General features: G+C 32.6%; 2 protein-coding genes across 2 annotated transcripts in view; one reads left to right on the top strand and one right to left on the bottom strand.

Moving 5' to 3' along the window:
• The first annotated feature begins 528 nt into the window (after nucleotides 1–528).
• LOC123717207 (neural cell adhesion molecule 1) lies at nucleotides 529–10,156 on the top strand. The gene is made up of 10 exons (XM_045673091.1): nucleotides 529–607; nucleotides 1,253–1,392; nucleotides 2,697–2,898; nucleotides 5,998–6,129; nucleotides 6,788–6,976; nucleotides 7,083–7,143; nucleotides 7,967–8,222; nucleotides 8,359–8,437; nucleotides 8,504–8,626; nucleotides 9,851–10,156. The coding sequence occupies exons 1-10, from the start codon at nucleotides 565–567 to the stop codon at nucleotides 10,114–10,116; spliced, it is 1,491 nt and encodes a 496-aa protein (XP_045529047.1). The 5' UTR covers nucleotides 529–564; the 3' UTR covers nucleotides 10,117–10,156.
• A 1,214-nt stretch (nucleotides 10,157–11,370) lies between these two features.
• LOC123717356 (neural cell adhesion molecule 1) overlaps nucleotides 11,371–18,731 on the bottom strand; it is a 93,002-nt gene continuing 85,641 nt past the window's right edge. The window contains exons 7-11 of the mRNA XM_045673299.1: nucleotides 17,958–18,057; nucleotides 16,817–16,975; nucleotides 16,045–16,162; nucleotides 15,507–15,599; nucleotides 11,371–14,318 (exon numbers count right to left, since the gene is read on the bottom strand). Of these exons, the coding sequence (XP_045529255.1) occupies nucleotides 14,131–14,318; nucleotides 15,507–15,599; nucleotides 16,045–16,162; nucleotides 16,817–16,975; nucleotides 17,958–18,057 (658 nt within the window). The 3' untranslated portion in view covers nucleotides 11,371–14,130. The remainder of the gene's footprint in view (nucleotides 14,319–15,506; nucleotides 15,600–16,044; nucleotides 16,163–16,816; nucleotides 16,976–17,957; nucleotides 18,058–18,731) is intronic.

The following is an 18,731-nucleotide window of genomic DNA, read 5'->3' as shown; positions in this document are numbered from 1 at the left end:
CACATATGGTCAGCAAATGTAGAGACTTTTACCGTTTCTTTATAGATATTGGATAAGTAGGTAGGTGAGCGTACGTTTGTAAGTTAAATTAAAAGGTTACACAACTATATTTTGAGGAGCAACTGTGTTATTTGGAATATGTGTCTGTATATATTTAGGTTCGTCTGTAACACGTCTGGATACAACAACGTAATAAGAGTCGTCTCTTCATCGTTGTTATTCCAGAAAACTACCCAAACACGCATTTACTATGTTATAAATAAATTATTTGCAATCCATCTTTCGTCTCTGATATATTGCATAAAAAACTTTGTGCAATATTAGTGATCGACTGTACATCTGTCTTTATTCCTAAATATATAAAACAAGATTTTGTGACCTTATTCGGCACTTGTTACACCATTTCATCTGACCTTTTTAATTGTATGGCCTAAGTGTTACTTCCGGAATGACATTGTTGGTACAATAATAACTCCTAATTGATATTAATTAGCGGGAACTCTCGTTCTACATAACTGCCATTTCATTTCGACCGTTAATACTATTGAGGTGTGTTAAAAAAATATGAAGTGCGTTATTTTTATTACAATTTTGGCGTTTTATACAGGTATTTTCATAATATTACTATAATATATGACAGATATTGTTACCTAAACTGTATTTATATTAAAACATTTAATTTCAATATGGTATGAGGCAGGTATATACGTCTCTGAACCTATTTTATTTTTTAAGACAATTTATTTTCTACGTGTATGTATTTTTTTGTACAATATATCACTTAATATATGGAAGTCTTTTTAATGGCGATATTTGACTTAGTTGTACTGAAACACGCTGATTCCACTAATTAAAATATACGAATTTCAGCAATAGAGGACAATACTTTTTTATTTTATATTGATGTATAATACTTAGCAGTGTTGGCCTAGTGGCTTCAGCGTGCGACTCTTATCCCTGAGGTCATAGGTTCGATCCTATTTCTATGAACGATTTTCTTTCTATGAGCGTATTTAACATTAGCTCGAAATTGGCTTGCCTTAGACCCAAAAAGTCGACGGCGTGCGTCTGGCACAGAAGGCTGATCACCTACTTACCTATCCGATTAACTAATGATCATGAAACAGATACAGAAATCTGAGACCCAGACCTAAAAAGGTAGTAGCGCCATTGATCTTTTTAACAAAACTTAGCATAACATAATCACCGTTGTAAGGTGTAGTACCTTAGTGTTGTTTTAATCTTTGTTTAGTTCATGGACTGAAGACCATTCAAAAGGGTTATTTTAATACAATATCAGTGGAACCAATAGAATATGGAGCAGATAGAAATTACTACAACGCTGGAATAAGAAAATCAATCATTTGTAAGGGTGGTGATAAAAATCAAAAGGTAAGTGTTGTGCAGTGTTGGCCTAGCGGCTTCAGTGTCTATCTCTCATTCCTCGGTTCGAACCCCGGCTGTGTATATTTAACTTTTTAAATGCGCATTCAAGACTCGCTTAGGCTTATTTTATTTACCAACGTGCTTGCCAACGATCGGCACATTCGATGTATCATGGATAAAACGGACCTAAGACGGCGTGTGTCAGACACAGAAGGATGATCACCTACGTTATACACGTATGCCTGACGAAAAATAATTTATTACGTACGAATACAGAAGGCCAGATCTAAAAGGTTGTAGGGCTACTGGTTGTTGTTTATGTGTATGTATGACGATATAACTCAATGTCTCCTTTATTTTGGCGTGCAGGCAAATGTTTAATTAATTTACACAAAAATTAAATCTCAATATAAAAAATAACACTTTTTTCTAAGCAGGATTGAACGACTTATATCTCATAAAGAGATACTTAAAAAAAACATGTGACTACTTATTTAATACATTGTAAGTTTTATTATCTAATTAAATAAAGGTTATTTAAATATCACACTATAAAATGTTGACTATAGCTAATTTACCCTCATAATTTTTCACTAACGCGCCTAAAGAAGTATAACTCCAAAATTTTTTGATGTCTTAAATGAATTACAATTGTTAATTGCTAAGACATCGCTTAAATCAAACATAAGGTCTCAGTTAATATCATACAAAATTCTAGTAATACTAGAACTTCCTTCTATTTAAGTAAAATTACTATGCACTATGTATTATTAATATGTATAGAGACTATTAATTACAATATTAACTTCGTTACCTACTGATTTTACAATTCAATGTTAGAAGTAATAACTACTAACGAACAGAACAAGGATGTTAGAAATAATAAAGTTAGCCCTTCTCACTGCTCTTAAAATAATATAGGAAAGTCTCATTTTTGTATTACGCTGATTTTGAGGCAAGTGTGTGAACGAACAGCTTTAGCCAACCTAAAATAATAGGCTGTTAATTAGTGTTAGTAATAAAGTGTTTTTAGGATAATCTGTATAAGGTAACTTATATCAATCATTAATTGACCAAAAAACCCAAACCAAAACATTGCGTTTGCTTTTGAAAAATTTAATGTAAGTACCGTATCCTATAACCTTAAGATGTCGCTATTCAAAGATTGACGACTTCGCCTGCACAGGCAATGCGTAGGAGTGATTTTTAAAGCGATATCTCGCGGCAGTTCAATAAACATTACGAATTGTTAGTTAATTTTTTTTTATACAGATTGTGATATCTAAGATCAAAAATCTCCTAATCCTCAGGTTGAATGGATAGATCCCTCAGGAGTGGTTGTTCCTCGGGTTTCAACCAACCGAGTGTTTGTACAGGAGCACTTTGTCCCCTCCTACAGGGCTAGGGTACCAGCAGCCGTGCTGGTTTTCACCCGAGTAACAGTGGAAGATAGTGGTGTATGGGAATGCCGTTCGGGAGGAAAGAAAAGAGAACTCTCGCTGTGTATAATTGGTAAGACTTCATAATGTATTTTTTATTTATTTTCCACATAATTATTATAACTTAACATTAACAATTACTCAATAATACTTATACTGATAATATGATAATGTATAAAACAAATTAACCTTGATCTAATAACTAATATTATAACAAGCAGCTCTTGTTAACTCAGTCAAAGTACTCGTACAGACATATAGGTCTACGTTGATAGAAATCTTGTTTATGACGTTTATCGCTCGCGTGAGTGACGCGTATTATGACTAACGCATTGTATAAAGTCTTGATTGCACTAATAATCGTGAAGCCACAAGCTATACGTTATATGATAACGAGGTTTTTGTAAGTCTTTTAGCATATCTTATCTTTGTGATGCGCAAACCATAGTAGAATTATAACTGATTCTTTTAATGTTGTGCCCAGTGGGGTCACTCTAAATCGTTGCCCCGTTGCCTCCATGCTGTTGGGAAAAAGTTAAAAGTATCTGCAAGTTAGATTTTTAAAGTTTCATGTCATACAATACTTGTTTGTTTGTGTTATTATGCTATAACTAGGTAATCATGAAAATGTTTAGAAAATGAAAAACGGTTTAATGTAGAAAGTTGCCAATACTTTTATTGTGTGTCGAAGTAATCTCCGTTCCGACGACAGACATCCAGTGATTGACATACCAGCAGTTTCTTCTAGCACAACTGTCGCGAAATGATCTTTCCGACCAAAGAATGAGGCTCATCTTTTTCAGAATCATCTTTTTTTCTTGACTTTGACCTTTGTTTACCTCAGTTGGCCGATCCTCGGAAGGAAACATCCTCTGATTCATAGCAATATATCCAGCTTTCATCACCTGTGACGATGTCAAATACAGCATTTGAGTCACCGCCATTGAACTTATCTAACATTTTTTAAACTTCACTCATACCATTGCCTAGGCTTGTCTGTATCTGCGGATAGGTCACTCTCTTATCTTCCTCTATTATGCTTCGCGCAGCACTGATGTTATCTTCAGTAGTAGCTGTTAAAGGACTTCACGAGGAAGATCATTGAGATTGCTACGTCCACGCTTAAACTCGTTAAACCAATTGTAAATAGTGGCACAAGATGGGGCGTCATTAAAAAATGCTAATCGCAGCCTATCATAGCTTTGTTGTCGAGGAAGCCCACAACGAAAGTCATGATAAATCAGACCGAAAATTTTCTCGCGTTAGGTTCATTTTCAAGTGTAACAAGAGTTTTAGATTTGTCACCAATTCCTAAAAACAAATGATAAATGAATGCAATATACTACATTAGGTTACCAAAGAGTTCTTAAATTGAAATTCAAAAAAGTTTTCGTTAGCAATATTTCTAACTGGCCCGTTTTATAACATTTTCAATGTTACCCACGTATATACTGTTATGTACGTTTAAATATACGTAGTTAATATAAAGTTGATGACGGTCTTTGACGAAGACTGCGATTTACTACAAGTTTACTCGACTTATACAAGCCTTAAATATGTCTAAGACCGGTTTCAGGCTTTTTATTATAGAAACCATATTTATTTAATAATTAAACCATGTTTAATTTTCAAAGTAGCAAAATGTTTGAAAATATAAGTATCTAAAAGAAAACATCACAACATACAACTATTACGAAAAAAGATTCGATTTATTAGTGGTGTTCTGTGGTGTCGAAGATCGATTTAAAAATACGATATCTACAAGCCAGTATTGACTATGGTCAAAGTGTGAATATCTGCCTATTTTTAGAGAATGTAATGACTAAAAAACCATCTAACTCGAAAAGCTTAGTGATTTTAGCTACTATTTCAGATGTACTTATAAATAAAGTTAAATACATTAGTTTATGTATTTGCTAAACGGTTGCCTTCGGTTTTGAGTGGGTGATATTTGCTAAGTTTTTTTATTTCTTTGGTTATTTACTCTGTCGGTACTGTAATATCTATTAAATGTTTTCTTATTTATATAATCAATCTAAACAAATTCAAGTTTATAGTGTATGACCATGACGTTACTATGTACAGGTATTTCCCATAAAATTGAAATATGTAATGTATTGAGCAAAAAATATTACAATACGGAATTAACAACCTGTGTTTTTACAAAATGGAAATACAAATACTTCGAATGCTTTTTTATGAAAACCAGAAATTCTATGTGACGTTGACGTATTTGCACTTAGGTCAGATACTTACATAGAAATCGTGTTTTCTTACATATACATACATGTATCCACCAAAAAACAATATTAAGGTACTAGATATATTAACAAGAATTAATTTACTAAACAACGGCACGTATTAAGGACATACTTCAATTGTCTTTGGTATTAAATATCTGTTTAGCTGTTGGGAGGGACCACATTTTTGGAACTCGGAACAGTCTGAACTCCCCTAACAAGAATCCATTAATATGTTTGAAGTATTTATTTATTCTTATTATTTAAATTTATTCTACACTCGTGGTCTTGGAAAAATCTAAGAAATATATATGCGTATGAAAATTTCCGAGAAAAACGTTGGGTTCATAATGCATCTCGGCAATAATGATAAAATTGTGTATCAATTATCAGTTATAACGTCAGGATTAAGATTATCTTCCACTATTATAAACTGCATAAAGGTAATTGTAGATTCGACAATAAAAAAAACTTGTATATATTACTACTTAAAAAGTCCGTAATATTTATTTACTTATTATGATGCTTATGCTTATGATGATTATGCTTAGAGAGCGGTGTGAAACTCTACACAAGCCGGGGGAAGTGCCTTCTCTTTAGGGGGAAGAGTCTACCGCATTCCATCAACCATTTACAAAGTAGATGCGTTGCCGTAGTTTAAGAAAGTAGGTACGCTCTGTATTTATAGCTGAGGGTATATTTTTTGGGAAGATATTCACTTCAGGATAGATCCAATTCCACATTTTAGAAATGCCTTCGGTTCCCTACCGGAAGATTTTCAGCCATCAAGGTGGTGTGGTGAATCTAATGTATATTTTAGTTGTTGGTTTCTCGAGGCATTCATTTTGTAATTTAACTTTCATGAACACAGTATTAAGAAACTATATTTCAGTTTTAACCTAAACAAAGGGTGAATATTTTTTTACTTAAAGATCCAGTGGAGTTCGTGGATATGCCAACAGAAGTCACCGTGGACTTGGGCAGGTCCATAACACTTACCTGTCAAGCGCGAGGTGGCCCAGAACCCACACTCGTGTGGTATAGAAATGGAGAAATTGTTGTCGGTAATAAATATTTTTCTCTTTTCGTCGTAACAATTCAATATTTAAATTAATTTCGATATTATACTAGCCTCGTGCTGATTTCTGCGTAGTAATGAGGTAAGGGGTTAAAGATTACTTCCAAAATAACAGTGCCTTACTAATTTCTGTGCATTTTAAATTTTTATCTGAATACTAAACCTGTGACTATAATAATACGATAATTTAAAATTAATTATTGTTTTCTCTTTTACAGTTCTCATTTAGCTTATTTAATGTACGTTTAATAGCTTGGTAATTTTAAATACGACATCTAAATTAAAGCTCAATCATCAGCACATGTTTAATGGTTACTCCATTAATTCGTCCGATTTTCACAAAAACAATTAAAAGCATTTCCGCGCAGGTTGAGCACTTATAAAATACACAATTACGAATACCTTAAAAGTAAATATAATGCATGTTATAGTATCACTTTTTAAGTACAGCTACGACATAACTGTTTAAAAAAAAAGGCTGGCAACTCACCCACTGACATGGGAGTCCATGGGCTGCGATGACCACCCTTTTTGGACGTCACATAGGCTCGTTTGCATCCTATAAAAAAAAAGAATATATTTTAAAAGAAGAATTATAAACCATATATTTTTTCCCCATTACTGATAGTCGATTTCTTTTGCAGAAGATAGCGCCTCTTCTAAATATGTAGTGACTACAAAATTTAACAGTCAAGGATTTGAAGGCCTCCTTACAATCAGATCGCTTGAAAGAGAGGATAGTGGTATCTATACTTGCACAGCGATACAGGCCAGCCCTCACGATGAAGACTGTACCGCAAGCAAGAGTACTAACATTACACTTAACATAAACTGTAAGTATTTAAATAAACGAAGATCATTTACTCGTTTATTATGAAATTATGAGTTGAGCTCACTGTTTAATTTCGTTTCATGTTTTTTTTATAATACTGATTTTAGATGCACCTGTATTCTCTGATGGCAATGATACAAATGTAGTTTTCGTCAAGGAAAATGAAAAGTAAGTATCTGATGATAAAGTTTAAAATCTCTATGTCATTCAGTTACAAGAAATATTTCATGAATAACAATTTCACAACGCTCATTTAGAAGCACGCTGGAGTTTCACCCCTTCGTTGTTGACATCCGCCCGAAGCTGCAGGATTTGGTTCGTCATTTCTTAGAAAAACAGCAAAGGATTTCCTTGTTCTATCTTCCTTACACAGTATTGGTATTGGTTGGTGGACTCATTTTCGGCACTTAGACTTATAATTGGTCCGTTGTGCGTAAAGTACTGGCTAATTTAGCCAGCCTTGCTCCTTTCAGAAGTCTCCTGGGCACTTCACAGGCTTCACGGAGTGACCTCACTGCTCCGAGGATTTCTGTACATTGTTTATAAACAGCCTCGCATTCCAGGACTACGTGGGTGACTGATTCCTCAGCGCTGAAATAGCCTCTGCACAAGGGGCTGTCTGTCGCAAAAAGATGTTTTTCGAGGAGACAATGGCCCGTAATTGTCCCTATCGTATCCCTAGACAGGATAACATGGGTTCATTTAAGCGGCAATTAAATAGCCATCTCCTAGACAGGCGTAATAGGCCACATCTCACTTAATATCAGATGGGATTATGGTCAAACGTCTGTCCAGTTCTGTATAAAAATATATAGAATTTTAGAAGTAATAATTAAGAATTATTAATAGTTGTACCTATGGATAACAATCACCGTTTAAACTAATTAGTCCAGTCGACGTCTTCTGAGGTACCAATATTTGTACATAATAATATAATATATACGCAGCGATATCTATAATCTGTAGTTAACCTACAAAATTTTTATTCCAGTACAGAACTAACTTGTTCCGTTGAGGCGTATCCGGAGCCGACATATCGTTGGTTCAAAGAAGTTGGTAGTGATCTATCTGAAATACCTCAAACTGAAATAAGGGTAGCAGAGGATAGCAGCAAGGCTGTTATAATTTTAAAAGTGGAGAAGTCACTTTTTGGTCAAAGATTTGTCTGCCGTGCGACAAATCAGTATGGGAATGTTGATAAAGTATTTGCAATTCAAAAACTGGAAAAGCCACAAGCACCAATCGAGGTATGTTTTGATATTTAGCGTTTAATAGTTAGTATGACAACTGATTTATCTAAACTAAAAATATTTCTTGACTAAACATAACCCTAGGGAAAATAAATATTTTTAAATTGCCAATTAATGAAAATTATTATTTCAGCTAAATATAAACAATTCTTCATACAATTCAGTACAATTACGGGTAACTTGGGAGGAGGAGGCGTTTTATCAAGTGGCAGGTATAAAATAATTTATAAGAAAAAAGTTTTTAACGTATTTAAATATTTGCTTGTTATTTCTTTAAGGAGTTGAAATTCAATACGTGCAAGCAAGTGGATTAAAAAGAAAAGGACATTATGATTGGAGAAAAGCAACTGAAATAGAAGTAAAGTCAGAAGAGTTTGATGGTATAGAGAGTGAAAGTAGTGGTACGTAAGTCCAGTAGTCGCCAGGATTTCGCATGATTTTACAACAAAAAATTCTTAAGCACTAAAGTCAAGCAGTTAAATCAATAATCAAATCCAAGATTTAATAATATACTAAATCAATCGTTAAATCATACAAGGAGACTGTTAAAACTATATTTATATACTGAACAAGTGAAAATGTATTTTTATTAATGAAGTAATATAATATTCTTTAAATTTATACCTACCTAGTCTTCTTCAATCGTGATTTTTTGTCAACGATGAAGAGGATATTTACGACAGAAGGCATTTTTATCCGTATATATGAGTGTCCTGTGTATCGACAAAAAACACCTAGCTTCAGGTCTTGTTTTATAATATGTGACAGAGCCCCTAGCTCTAGGGAATCTTCATTTCTTGAGATAAGATTTTTTGCTCCTAATGGGGTTTCGACGATTTCTGGCTTTAACAGCTTTTGTAGTTCTAACAGCACACGGCCGCCTGGATCTTTTTTCGTCTACGACAAACGAATATCTGTTGATAGTACGATATAAGAACATACGGCTGATAACAAACTTTTGTAGTGTCTGGAATTTGGCCGACGCGACGGCCTTACCCACTTTGTTCATGGCGATCACTGCAATTGTTAATCCTATTCCATATTGTAATTTTTATAATCAACACGAAAAAACATGTGAAATGGCGCAAAATTGAAAAAAGGTTTTTAAATAATATACGTATATTTATTACGTTCCAAATTCAAAATAATTAAAAAGTTGAAAACAAGATAAGATTTTATGTAACAGTATTTATGGCTAGACTAGCTAGATGACTAAAAATCTCTGTAAAAAATTGAGTTTTATCTAGCAAATTTAATTTCATCTAAAAAAGTTTAAAGTTTATATAAGAACAAATATCCACAACAAATATGTTTATAATACATATAAGATAGCTACCCCCGGGAACTTCGTTTAGCCTTATTAAGATTTTTACTTAGCCTACCTCTTTAGTAGCTACATACCAACATGAGACTGTTCCTTTACCGCAATTAAAACTGGTTTTTAAGTTTTTCTTTTTTGAAACTTAAAAAATACTAGAATTGCCACCTACGAGTTTTGCACTTCGCAAAATATTTAGCTATTCTGTTTTATTCCATTATAGATAACAATAACAAACGTATGATTTACTTACTTATAAATATTTTATAATACATTATTTCTTTAAATATTATTTGTGTCTCTACAGTTGCTCTTATATCATTGCCAAAGCTAGAGGAGGACACGTCATATTGGCTGCGTATTCGCGCAATCAATGAAGCCGGCTGGTCTTCTTGGTCCACACCAGTCAAAGTTGCTACAGAGCTTAAACCGGAAATTGAGGATATTGAGGAAAGCCCTATAAAAATGAAATCAGAAAGTCATGATTCTTTGGCGCGTGTATACGGCCTACTATTCGCCGGGGGAGTGTTGGTCATAGCTTTCGGATCTATGTTTATTGTGAGATTAGTTTAATTATTTAGAGTCACGATATTAAAGTATTATACAAGGATTATTTTCATTTTATTGTTTTAATAAATTAAGTTGTTACAATTTCCTTTTTAATATTGATACGTATTGAGTAGTGCCCTTGCAAAAATTAAACAAGTATTTACATTTAGAACTACCAAGATGTTGACGGATTTCCCAAGTTATCAAGTAGAAGTGCAGATTATTATTAAAGTGACATATAACGGTTTAAAAGGACTGCATGAAAGCCAGAAACCAGTTAATTACATATACAGGCCGCAAAGGTAGAATAAATAATTTTATAAAGTTAGATACTAAAAGAAACTCTTTCTATCTGGAAGAAGAGTATCGACCCGTAGAGCCTCGGCCCTGTAGCGCAAGCTGCTATGGATATGGGAAGCTTAAACTATTTATATTTTTATGATAGTCATAGTCTTTTCATAAAGTTATTTTATTAAATTCAAAACAATAGTCTAGGTAAAATGTTTAAATATCTATTTTGACTTTTACATATTTTTTTGTCTGGCTTAGTATTTCCCAAACTTTTTTGTGCCGTGCCCCAACCTAACCTTTCTAAAATTCTTAAGCAATGTAATATACATAATTTTTAATAAAAAACATTTTTAATTGTTCTCTTAAGAAGCTTAAATGATAGGTTTTAGAAATGATGGTTTTAGGTCTGGGCCTCAGATTTCTGTATCTATTTCATGATCATTTGTAAATCGAATGGGCAAATAGGTGATCAGCCTTCTGTGCCCGACACACGCCGTCGACTTTTTGGGTCTAAGGCAAGCCGGTTTCCTCACGATGTTTTCCTTCACCTTTCAAGCTAATGTTAAATGCGCTCATAGAAAGAAAATCCATTGATGCACAGCCGGGAATCGAACCTACGACCTCAGGGATGAAAGTCGCACGCTGAAGCCACTAGGCCAACACTGTTCAACATTAGAAATTACTAGGAAGTTATTAAATCAAATCAGTAAGTAAATTATCAAACCATATAATAAAAACTTGAAATTCAACTTCCAAGTAGTTTGAATAAATTTTCGCCCCCTTTTTTTAATAATAGCCCCCTTAACAATCACGCCCTCTGTGGGGCGTGAGAGCCACGTTGAAAAACACTGGTCTTGCTTGTTAAATTATTATATAAAGAGCGATAATTTTATTTGTGGTACAAGTACAGTTGTAAACTTTGAACACGCATCATGGTAGGGAAACCACTCAACTAACGAAAGATTAGGAATATGGAATAAAAATCGATTTATAAATCACCTTTATTATAGGCATCCTGTGTAACATAACATCTGCAACCAACAATACCGTAAATGTGAGAATGCTATGAATTTATTTATATACAAACAGATACATTCATACAGGCGTTGCAAGCAATACAATAAAATATGAGTTTCAAAAATATATGAACGAAATTTTTAAAGAACTAGCCCATATACCACTGAGACTCTTGGCCGACTAACGTCCGTCATAGTCTTAGGCTTTTATATAGCCTAAGTCAAAGTCCATTTGTATGCTGTACAAAATAATAAATGAACATATAAAGTAAACAAGTAGCTCATAATTAATGCTCCGATTAAGGTGCTTTACAAGCGATCACAATAACTATGAAATACTTAAAAACATTTAATGAATGGAGAAGAACATTGGAGTAGGAAATTCAGTCTTCCTGAAGTAGAATATAACTAGGTAATTGAAAAGCCCATGCAAATACAATTGACGGACGTTTTACAAATACAATAATTTATCTTAATATTGAAGAGTGGAAATAAATTCACATTAAGTTATAAACAAATCAAATTATCTTGCTAGCAAGTCGGTCTTGGCTTGGGTTTTATTAAATTAGACTGATCTATTGTTTGTGTAACACGCAATCAGTTAGAATGCTCCTGAAACTTACTCCTTATTATTCTGGATCTTTGATCTTATCATTAGATCTGATCATCTTATATTATGCATCGAAGATAACAGGCTTCCAGTTTCATCTCCGTGGAATATTTGGGATACGTCATGTTATACAGTGGAAAACTAACGTTTGATCTTTTGCCCATTCGGATTCTGTAGGCACTGACAATGGTAAAATAGTAAGACACCAGTGGCAGTGTATTTTGGTAATTCATAAAACATTTCTAATATAAAACGAGTCCACAAGCGCACATCTTTATTTATTTTGGAAAAAAATATTTATTTTGGCCTGGTTGGCTGGATGTAAATTAGGACAAGTTTAGCCAAACAAGCCAGTACTATACTGGGCTGCAGGAGCTTGTAAAAGCACCGCTTTGGCACAAAATGGTTTTACAATGAAAGCCCAAGGCCAGTGGTTAGCCGACCTTGTACGGGGCGGGCGAAAGGACGCTGAAACAGTGTATAGGGCAACGATACTTCTGGAAATTGCACACTTAGAATTTTATAGCAGCATCTAGTACAGTCCTATAATAAAATTAATTCACGTAAATGGGAATGTACAGAAATACATATATATTATTTATATAAAGCCTAGGATAACTTACTTTCGGAGTCTTGAGAGATTAACTAAATAAGATAAGTGCCAGGGGACGTAATCAAATGATACATTAAACCAATCAAAGATATTAGACAAATATGAGTCTCTAAAACAGGGTTTTTTAATAATTAAAATAGTCAAATTAAACACTTATGTAAATAAAAAGGTAAACTCGAATTCAATAATTGACTTAAGGTAAAACGATAAGTTATGCTAGGCCACTAATAATACACAGTACTTTGAAAAAACAAAGCAATCTTTTATAGATACCTACTTTACTTAATCTAAACCAAGAGTATTAACTTAAATAAACTATATTTTCATAAACTACAATTAAATTTATATACTAAGAGTATATCACTTTACAATACTTAAAAAATAATTGCTTTGGATAAAATAATTATTAAACAAAATATTTACACAGCAAAAAATAGGCAGGGACCAAATCCTACATCTAATTTTTATTTGATATTTTCATTTTGTATTTTATACAATTGTATCTACTGCAGCTAACTTTAAAGAACTTTGTTCTGTAAGAGAAATTATACATATAAATTTTCGTAGACAGGTATTGAAGTAAATAGGATAATCACTATAGCTATCTAAAGGTTATTGTCATAATATATGTCAGTAGAAAGTTGACAGAATAAAGTACGAAAAATTAATATCAAAACGGACGCTAGAATATCTGAAACTAACCAATATTCATGTTTTAACATGATCTTATAAAGGCGAAATTGCGTGAAATTGGTCAAATTTGTTTAGAAACATAATAAGTTATTATACAAGGAGAGACAATCTTTACTTTAGATTTACACAATCTTTTCCATTATTCCTTGAAAAAACTTAAGAACCGTGAAAAGTGCCGTTGGCTAAATGAAGCCATGATAAAGTTTCTAATAAGATTGGTTTGCAAGGTTTTAACAAGGTTCATCAATCCGAACCGCGCAATTCAGTTCTTTCGGATGTCTGCAACCCAAGAATGAACCTCCAGAGTGATCCTAATGTGAGTCAATGGACACAAACTGTAAAGACTTATTTATTTTTATGAAAAAAGATTTTATTAATCGGACAATCTGATCGGAAGTCTCTAGCAAAATAATTTTCCAAAATGATTCCGGAAACTACAATTAAAATGTATTATATAATAAGCAAATTATACCGCTAAATCACACTTTAACATTAACATAATTACGCACAAAATTTCCAAATAAATATATAATTTATATTCTTAACATTACCTTATAATGATTTTTTATAATTGCAGTCGAAATAGCTAACATTTATAGATTATATAGTATACTGACAATTAACATCAATGAACACTTATTTTAACAACAGCCAAATAAAACACCTCCCTAGCTTTATGAAAATGGAATGTCTAATTATCTTTTTACAATTAATAATTAAAAATAAATGTAAACAAGCCCGATTAAGACAACGCAGTTGACTGATTTAACAATTGAAAATATGTAGTTCGACTAAAGATATATGGAACTAAATATTTAATTGATTAAAGGGTACAAGAAACATATAATAAGAAGTATGGACGAAATAGCAAGTCTGTTTGCGAAGTCTGTTGTAGGATTGGGAGTGACTTTTACCCACTCAGAAAATCCAGCTGCGTTGCGCGTGCGTACTCGTACGTGGTATGTTGTGTCATTTGCAAGTGGGCCTAATGTGAACAATGTATCTGGAAATATTAAAATTTAAATATATTTAATTCAATGGAAGACTCTATTTCAATGTCGAATTTACTATAAGCAGATATACAGATAGATACATTCTTAATTATTATCTGGAAATATTAAAATTTAAATATATTCAATTCAATGGAGTATCCATTTCAATTTCCAATTTTAAAGTAAGCAGATATTTAGATAAATTCTTAATTATACATATTATAAGTATAATCTTAATTATATATATTATAAGTATAATATAAGCAAAAAGCTTGAAATAGTCTACAGATATAAAAAAGACACGTGTATGCATAAAACACTTATGTACATGCGTTAGAATTTATACTTGTTTGGCGTTACAAGATATATTTTTTTTCAAAAATGTTATCTTTCGCCTGTTATATGTTTGTACATAGTATTGTCTTTTGTTAACTAAGTTTTTGCTTTTACACATTACAATAATACACATAATTCTAAATTTTTTTTTTGGTGTTTCGCGTGCAAATTTAAATTTATGTAAATAATTATAAGTTTATAATAATAATACATAGCTTGAATCCGTTTAAAAAGTGTTTTTTTATATGTTTGTAGATAAAACGACACTAACAATAGAAAAAAATACTCTCAGCATTTTCCCTAACGTGCCAAAAGATGTATAACTTCAAAAAAACTAAATTGTTGACTACAGCTAACTTCGGGGTGTCGGTTGTTTGTGACGCGTGCATCGTAAAAAAATACTCTCATAATTATTTCCTAACGCGCTAAAAGAAGTATAACTTCAATAACAATCTTTTACAACATACGGTCGCCCTTATCGAATCATGCTTTCTCTTCTTGGCTCTACTTAGAAGAACTTCACTCAAATCGGGATTCACCGTTCGATGGTTTCATAAGAGTTTGGGCCAATGCTAACAAATTATCTATCACTAAGCTGATGAGATGTACTCGCTAGGAAAATCCCTACTTAAGATATCTACACATAGGCACATTCCAATGCCTATCATGATAATAGAAATCTTGTTTATATGATTTTAATTTAAGTACGTTTTTGTTTAAATCCATGATTCTTATCTTATATATTTATTTATAATTGTATGTGTGTATTATTCTCCTCCAGGTTTACTTTTATAAAAAATAACATTTCGATAGTATTGTATGGAAGCCATATTTATTTAGCTATACTATTTAAAAACACTAACCATTAAATTCCTTTATATCTTTAATAAACTCGACAGCTGCATCCCAATCAGCTAGAAATCCTTCTTGTTCAGCCACTACTTGGAATGAATAGCCTGAAATGTAACGTTTAATAAATATATTGAAATTGTAATGGAGTTCATAGAATAGAAATTTGCTAAAATAAAGACAACATAAACAAAGAGAACGTAACGGTATAGTTAGTTTGGTTCGCCTATAGTCGATGTCAATTTTGTCTAACACAGTTTGAATCCAGTTATACTGAACTCAATGTCGGCTTTATAGTAACGTAAACTTTATGACTATTATAATAAAGGGTTTAGTCAAGTCAGTATAAATAAACGTGACTTTTGTTTTTGCTTGTTTAAACATCTAAGCATTGAAGCACTTTAAGTTTATTATATCTTTTAAACTTTAAAACCTTTCTGTGTCACTCTTATTGCTTTCTTAAGAATGTCCGCTTATCAATATTACAAAAGGTCTTTAAGAGTCTTTTAAACCGAGCAATGAAGAACTATTGTAATGGTATAGTTAAGTTACCTAGAACTGTAAGATTTTTTGGGTCCTCAGACATGTCTTCCTCCGTTGTGGCCATATTACAGGTGGAACAAGTCACATTGAATGTAAGCTCAGTTTTCGACTTAGATACTAACTCCACCTGAAAAACAAATACAATGTTTTTATTTTTCGTGTATTGTATTATTATATTTTACTTTATCGGGATTGGGATAGCATACAGGCATAGCATAGCATAGCATATTATGATATACTCGTATACACGATCATATCCATAATAATTTTATAAAAAGAAACGCTTTATATTTTGTATGTTTGTGTACGAGTAGTATAAGAAAATACCATTAGAATGCTGCATTATGCAATACTGGTGCTAATTTATAAATAAATGCACACACTGAAAAAATAAATCTGAAATCTGAAATAGAAATAAATCAATAGTGCTACGACCTTTTTAGGTCTGGGCCTCAGATTTCTGTATCTGTTTCATGATCATTTGTTAAACGAATAGGCAAGTAGGTGATCAGCCTTCTATGCCTGACGCACGCTGTCGACTTTTTGGGCCAATCCGATTTCCTCACTATGTATCACATTGGTGCACAGCCGGGGATCGAACCTACGACCTCAGAGATGAGAGTCCCACACTGAAGCCTTTAGGCCAACACTACTCGTATATGGATGACTAAACTAAACTACATTAAAATCCGTTCAAAGGACTAGTCCGATATTTTTACACGGATATTAATTAAAATAATATAAATATTAGCGTAGTGTTTAAACAATTTATGATACTTACAAAATCAGGAGAATTTGGTTTATTTCCAGGCGAAACATCATACAAAATAGTGACTTGTCCCTTACTGTTGTTCGCTGAACATTTATATTGGCCGAACGCAGTCTCGTCAAATGTTCTCAAAATGAACACTGAGCTATTGCCATCCTCGGAGGTCATAACCTACAAACACATAGATCCTTATTCCACATTTAATGACATAAATACAATGCGTTATAAATTTAATTGGAAAATGAAATAAATAGTTTATTTAGCAATGTAAGAATAAGGCTTGAGAGTTCCTATCGCTCGTATTGCCTTGATTTGAGAATCCTTACTTTTAACTCTCAATAGTGACAGCGATAATTATTCCGATATTTTTCTCACTATCCATAGCGCTGATGTCGCAACCTTGCGTCCCTTAATTGTATAAATTGTTTTGTTATGATTCATGATTCTTTTTTAATGTTTTCTACCAATGCGTAATTAAGGTAAAAGTAATGAGAACGGAAACTGAGTTAACTAAGAAACTTGGCGACATCGATATCGATTTTGTTCTTGGATTTTAGCGCTTTTCGCCTTGGGATTGCGATATACAAAAACTCATTATAGATACCGGCAAAGTTCTTCAGCATTGAACAAGGGAGTGGGGGAAAGTTTGCGCATCGTAGACAGCGCGGGACACAAACGTCAAATGATTTACCAATCACGCGATCGACACGTCACTCTCCCGCCCAGTGATAACTAAAAATCGCAGGACATTCAAGATACTTGCCGGTATTTGTACCTATTTATCGGAATCACTTTCGTTACTATTGGTACTCTGATAGTCAATGAAACAATTGAAATTGTTGAACTTTCTTATACCAAAGAAATACTTAAACGTTATTTAATCTTATTATTATTGCGAAACTTAGTAATTTATTAATATTTTTATTTTAGGTTGTTTGGTGATTGTTTCTATTGATTTAATTTTGCTCTTTTTGCACTTTACGCTTAGTATTTCTTTTTTTAAACTTTTTTTCCTCAGTAGGATTGCCTTGAATAATTTATGTTACTTGTTTTTATTTGTAATATAAAGTTTAAATAAATATCTCAGTATAGCTGCTTTATGTTTATCAATAATATATTAATCATCAAAAATACCATAAGTTCTGTCACTTACCGTATCAGGATCAGTGATTAGTTCGTCAAAGCCATTTTCAGTTCTGTACCAACGGAATGTGGGAAGAGGGTTGGCAATAACGATGCAGGTTATATTTTTGCTGAAAAAATCAGCAATATTAAAAATTATTGGAAACATAATTTAGTTTAGTACTTCAATAAATTGTATAGATTTTTTCAGACAATCCTTATTTACGATCTACGAAGTTCTAGCTATAAGAACTGCTAGAACTGCCATCTAGTGCTCAAGCGAGACACTCATTGTATTCCGTCATGCCTTAAAAATTAAAACAAACGAAAAATGTGAGGGTATTTTTTTTCCAACGCCGATAAAGAAGTTTCACTTTTAATAATAAAATAGTAATTAATAAATAATAATAAGATAATTTATTTTCAATTGCAAAAAACTTATATGTGCCACACCGCTCGAATGACCAATGGCACCATGCACCATGGACTGACAAGTTTAAAGAATAGCGGGGATAATTGGGATAGAAATGCTAAAGAGTGATGGACCCACTTAGAGGAAGCCTATACTGTATATAGTATTGATTTTTTAAAATTATGTATTTGTAAATATGGATTGTCAAGTCTGTTGGAAGCCCATAGAAAATAATGTTTTGTCGCTATACAAGCCTATACTTAAAAATAAATTTTGTATAACAACTGCACAATTAATCCTAGATAAGAAATATTTATGCACGTTTTTGGCAATATTATATTAATATTAGCCTTTACCCTGTGTAGGTGTTTATTTTTCTTTATTGTTCCATAT

This window comes from Pieris brassicae, chromosome 12 (assembly GCF_905147105.1).
Source record: "Pieris brassicae chromosome 12, ilPieBrab1.1, whole genome shotgun sequence".
Taxonomy (NCBI): Eukaryota; Metazoa; Arthropoda; class Insecta; order Lepidoptera; family Pieridae; genus Pieris; species Pieris brassicae.
Note: the sequence above shows the minus strand (reverse complement) of the source record. Positions and strands in the feature narration are given on the sequence as shown.